Source organism: Chrysochloris asiatica, unplaced genomic scaffold (genome assembly GCF_000296735.1).
Source record: "Chrysochloris asiatica unplaced genomic scaffold, ChrAsi1.0 scaffold00041, whole genome shotgun sequence".
Lineage (NCBI taxonomy): Eukaryota > Metazoa > Chordata > Mammalia > Afrosoricida > Chrysochloridae > Chrysochloris > Chrysochloris asiatica.
The window spans coordinates 13,910,185-13,915,598 of record NW_006408559.1 but is presented as its reverse complement, the minus strand read 5'-3'; the positions used below and the strand labels follow the sequence as shown (position 1 = coordinate 13,915,598).

Below are 5,414 nucleotides of genomic sequence, written 5' to 3'. Positions count from 1 at the left end.
CAACAAGCAAATGAAGGCGTCCTGGTGTGGCACTGTGGGTTAATGTGCCAGGCTGCAAAGCTGTTTGAAATGCAACGTTGGCGATTTAAGCTCACCAGCTGCTCTTCGGACACCGTATACAGGGTCGCTGTGGGTCGGAATTGACTCGACGGCACTTAACAACAAAACAAATGAAATCTTTGGCATCTTCATTCTTTTCTCCATTTATCATGACGTTATTTATTGGTCCAGTTGTGAGGGGTTTTGTTTTCTTCACATTGAGATGTAATCCATACTGAAGGCTGTAATCATTGATCTTCATCAGGAAGTATTTTAACTGGCTTTTTGCTTCCAGAAAGCAAGGTTGTATCACCTGCATCTCACAGGTTGTTAAGGAGTCTTTCTTCAAGCCTGATGCCATATTCTTCATAGAATCTTAGTTTTTTTGGATTATTTGCTCAGCATACAGCCTGAATATAGGAAGCTTGGTGCACACCTTTCCTGAGTTCAGTATTCTCTTGTTCTATTCTGATGACTGTCTCTTGATTTATGTAAATCCTCCTTGTTTCCTCATGAGGACAATTAAGTGTTCTGGAATACCCATTCTTTGCAATGCTGTCCATAGTTTGTCATGATCCACACAGTCAAAAGCCTTTGCATAGTCAATAAAGCACAAGTAAACATCTTTCCTGGTATTCTCGGCTTTCAGCCAAGATCCATCTGACATCAGCAGTGATATCCTTTGTTCCACATCCTCTTCTGAATCCTACTTGTACCTCTGACAGTTCCCCATCAATGTACTGTTACAGCCATTTTTGAATTATTGTCAGCAAAATGTTACTTGCATGTAATATTAATGGTATTGTTCAATGATTTCAGTATTCCGTTGGCTCACCTCTCTTTGGAATGGGCACAGATATGGATCTCTTCCCGTTAGTTGGCCAGGTAGCTGTCTTCCAAATTTCTTGGCAGAGATGAGTGAGCGCCTCCAGAGCTGCATCAGTTTCTCGAAAGATTTCGATTCGTATTCCGCCTTTTTCTGGAACTTGCTTTTCCACCAATGCCTTCAGTGCAGCTTGGGCTGCTTCTTTCAGTACCATTGGTTCTTGATCATACGTTAGCTCTTGAAATGGTTGAACATCGACCATTTCTTTTTGGTACAGTGACTGTGTAGGCCTTCCATCTTCTTTTGATGCTTTCTGCATCATTCAATATTTTGCCCATAGAATCCTTCCAAGTTAAGGCTTGCATTTTTTCTTCAGTTCTTTCAGCTTGAGGCATACTGAATGTTTTCTTTCCTTTAGTTTTCTACCCCCCTGTCTTTGCACATTGCATTATAACACTTTACTTTGTCTTCTTGAGCTGCCTTTTGAAATTTTCTGTTCCGCTCTGATTTTAAATGGCCAATTCCAGTCCATTTCAGGTCACTAGTTCCTAGGATATCGAAGTTTAAGTGTTCCATTTCATTTTTGATGACTTCTAATTTTTCTGGATTCATACTTCATAAATTCCATGTTCTAATTATTAATGGATGCTTACAACTGTTTTTCCTCATTTTGAGTTGTATCTCATCAATAAATGAAGGTCTTGAAAGCCCTAATCCATTTACATTATTACAGTCCTCTCTGCTGTGAGGAGGCAGCTCTTCCCCAGCCATAGTTTGAGAGCCTTCTAACCTGAGTGGCTCATCTTCAGGAACTGTATCTGACAATATTCTGGTATTATTCATAATTTTTTTCATCTTCTGGCCCTGTATCTGAGAATGTTTCACTGCTATTCACGAGGTTTTCAGTGGCTAAACCTTCAGCAGTGGTCCGCCTCTCCTTCCTAGTCTGGTAGCTCTGCTAAAATCAGTTCACTAAGGGTGTTCCTTCTGGAATTTCAAATACCGGGGGCACAGCTTCCAACATCACAGCAACGCACAGGCCACCATAATGTGACCAACTGACACACGAGTGGTGACCAGGCTTAGAAAGGTTTAAAGGTAAAATCAGCAACAATGATGAGTCTGGTTGTCGTGGTAGGAGACCAACAGGGCACTGATGATGAATGGCTTTCCTCTCATGACCTTCTGTCATCAACAGAAATGACTCCCTTCACTTGCCAGCTCCTGTTAGAAAGTGCCTGGGAGCAGCTATATTGCTCAGGAGTTCAGAGGTGTGGGGGCTGCTTGCACTAGTCTGCCGCCCAGGTCTACTTCCGGTGCCCTCACAGGTGCCGCCCCCACCTCCCCAGGGCCCCTCTCTTGCCCTGTTGTGGGTTACACTGGCCAGCATGTCTCGGTCCAGTTGAGGCTTACTGAGTATGCAGTAAGTGCCTAGCATGTGTTGCATTTGTTTTCACACTGAGTCAGGTAGTATAAATTCTCACAGCGGGTAAACATAGGGCTCAGTGGTCCGGCTCTGGGTGAACGGATGGGGACCCAGCTGCTCCCTTCCCAGGTGGACGATGAGGACTGCATTCTACCCCGCAAGCTGCAGGCAGCCCTGGAACACGTTCTGGAGCAGAGGAGCGAGTTGGCCCGAGAGCCCGAGGAGGGGCCTGCCGACCGCAGGTCCGGTGAGTACCCCGCCGAGGCCCGGGACACTGTTTAAGTGACTTCAGAGCCAGCCGGGCGACCCGGATCGTGGGGAGTGGCGGTGGGACACCAGAGCGGGACTCTCTGGCCCTGACTTCACCTCAGGGTCCTCCTCGCCGGCCCCACCCTCAGTCCTCACCGCAGTCCCCCCCCCCATTCTGCTCGGCTCCGCCCCCAGGCCCCGAGTCCAGTCCCCTGAACGCGGTGGTGTCCGAGGCTTTCGTGCGCTTCTTCGTGGAGATCGTGGGCCACTACTCACTCTTCCTGACGCCGGGCGAGCGCGAGGAGCGGACGCTGCAGCGGGAGGCCTTCCGCAAGGCCGTGTCCTCCCGGAGCCTGCGCCGCTTCCTCGAGGTCTTCATGGAGACCCAGACCTTCCGCAGCTTCGTGCAGGAACGGGTGCTACGCCGCCAAGACGTTAAGGGTGAGAGGTGGAGGGGGACCTTGGGGCTGGGGCTGCCCTGGGGGGCAGGGGGCGCTCCTGGGAGTGAGGTGACTCGGCCTTGCAGTGCAGTGTTCTCCCTGTCTCTCCTGGTAGCCCATTTCTCTCCTCCCTTCCCTTTCCAGGAGTGAAGGAGGGGAGAGGTGTGGAAAGGAAGAAAGCTATTCATTGCACTTAACTTTCTCCCTCACATCATCTCAGGCGCTTGGGGAATCTAAGAGTAGGAAGAAAGGCCTGGTGATCAATCTCCTGAAAGTCCTTTTAATAACACCAGATGGCTCATAACAATCCACAACCGATCATGGGGATGGCTTAACGTGTTGTGCACGGGGTCACTGAGTTGGGGGTCGACAGGGTGGCAGCCAACAATAATTTGACAGTGACAGGAGGCTGGAAGGCTTAAATATAACATGTAAGGAACCTTCTGTTCTCAGACCTTTAGTCAGGGGCTGAGAGTCAGGGACCCAAGAAACCGGGTCCAGACCTCTGAGTTCCCAGGACACTGAAGTCACCGTCCAGGTCTTTCCCATGGAGGAAGGCCCGTGGCTGGGCCAGCTCAACAGCTCATGGAGAGCCGGGGCCATCCCGGGCAGCCTTACCCAGGGCAGGTGCGTGCTAGGTGCTGGCTGACTGAAGATGGGATTCGTATGAACACTGGCTTCCCAGCTGTCCAGAGGCTAGGCAATTGCAGGAGTGGTAAACCCTTATAAACTGTGTGCTGCAGGGCAAGGTATAGGAACAGAAGCACAGAGAAGGTACCCCCGCTAGCCGGTTCCTCTTGTCCTCAGGTCTGTTTGAGGTCCGAGCCCAGGAGTACCTGGAAACCCTGCCTAGCAGTGAACACAGTGGTGTCAATCGGTTTCTGAAGGGACTAGGTAAGACAACTGGCTCCCAGGAGGTCAGCAGCCTGAGCCATGAGCTACTGCCGGGTCTTGGCCAGCACCCTGCCTGGGAGCCGGGGCCTACTCTCACCTGATGCATGGGTGTGTCTGTTTTCCATCCTCATGTAAGCAAGAGACACACTGCCCCCCAAAGTCCTGCTGGGCCATGTGGTCATCTCCTCACCTCAACTCTCCCCATCATCTCTTCCTTCTCATTCTCGCCCACTGTGTGGGAACTGACAGAGGAGGCTGGACCAGTCTCTAAACTCCAAACCTGCAAGTGGAAAAGGGGGTCAGAGCAGAAGACGCAGGGGAGGGGGAGCAGGCCCAGTGAGGCCACCTGCGGAGCTGGGCTCATGGGGCCTCTGTCCACGGTGCCTGGCGCCTGGGGGACTCACCACACACCTTTGTGCACAATAACTTTTTTTTACTTGTGAGCTGAGTGATAGTTTCCATGGGAGAACATCGGCTTTACACCACCGTTTCATTGCAATGATTACAATCTCCTCCATGTATCATCATTCAATAGTTGCTTCTATTCCCTCTGGTTTTTTTGGGGGGGAGGTATGGGGTGGGGTGGGGGGATGTACACAGAAACACTCAGGAATATATAATCATTTAAACAACCAAAGGGCACATTCTGCAAGTCTGCCTCCTGGCCGCCAGCACCCAGTCTCTCTCTTTCCAGAGTCCAGAGCCCTCAGCTGCTCCCTCTCTCCATGCCCTCATCTCTGCCTCCACCTCTGGTGTCGCTGCTTCTCTACATAGGGTCCCACACTCCACTTGTGCTCTCTCCCTCTTGATGGTCTTAGGGTCTTCTGTTTCTGGATTGTAAGATTAACTCCTCCCTCATTTTTGTTAGAAAACTTCTACCTTTCCAGTGCACACAGTAAGTTTGTCATGAATTGAGTGCAGGTTTACAGAGCCGATCATCAGTTTTACACTCAGCACATCATGGGCTTTGTTTCATCTCACTGATTGCAGTCCCCTCCCTGCATCAGCATCACTTAGTCCATTTCCTCCAGATAAACTGCTGTTTTAGAAGTACCCTGGCACTCCTGCCAGACCCCTACATCGGCAAAAGACCCCTTTCCATGAGAGGAGGGCCGGTGTGCTAGGGCCAGAGGGCAAGCCCTTCAATTTCTCAGAGCTCAGGCCTGAGTTCCGGGGACCCCAGACATCCCCATCATGGCGGGAATGGGAAGGACTAGAGTTCACTTGCTCCTCTTCGCCTGATGGTGAAACATTCTCCTTTTCTCTCTTCAGGCAACAAAATGAAGTTTCTCCACAAGAAATAGCCTTCAGTTCAACTTGAAGAAAACTTCTAGCGGAGCCAGGTGTTTGGAAAGCCCTGTCTGTGGCTTTGAGGCTGAGGGGAAGACCAGTGGTGTCAGGCCCTGGAGCTGACCTGGCCCCCAGGGACCAGCCGAGCAGCCTCAGAAACCAGCCCCTAGATGGCACAGGAGAACCGCTGACGGTCAGGGGCATGGTTTGGGAGCTTGGGTGTTTATCTTTTGGTTTTTTAATCGTAGAT

The 5,414-nt window shown here is 50.5% G+C and overlaps 1 protein-coding gene across 1 annotated transcript in view; it reads left to right on the top strand.

Moving 5' to 3' along the window:
- The window catches only part of DENND2A (DENN/MADD domain containing 2A), a 62,202-nt gene extending 57,024 nt beyond the window's left edge, over positions 1-5,178 (top strand). Inside the window, exons 15-18 of the mRNA XM_006861251.1 lie at positions 2,421-2,538; positions 2,736-2,981; positions 3,788-3,874; positions 5,147-5,178. Coding sequence (XP_006861313.1) covers positions 2,421-2,538; positions 2,736-2,981; positions 3,788-3,874; positions 5,147-5,178 — 483 coding nt within the window. The remainder of the gene's footprint in view (positions 1-2,420; positions 2,539-2,735; positions 2,982-3,787; positions 3,875-5,146) is intronic.
- The last annotated feature ends 236 nt before the right edge of the window (positions 5,179-5,414 follow it).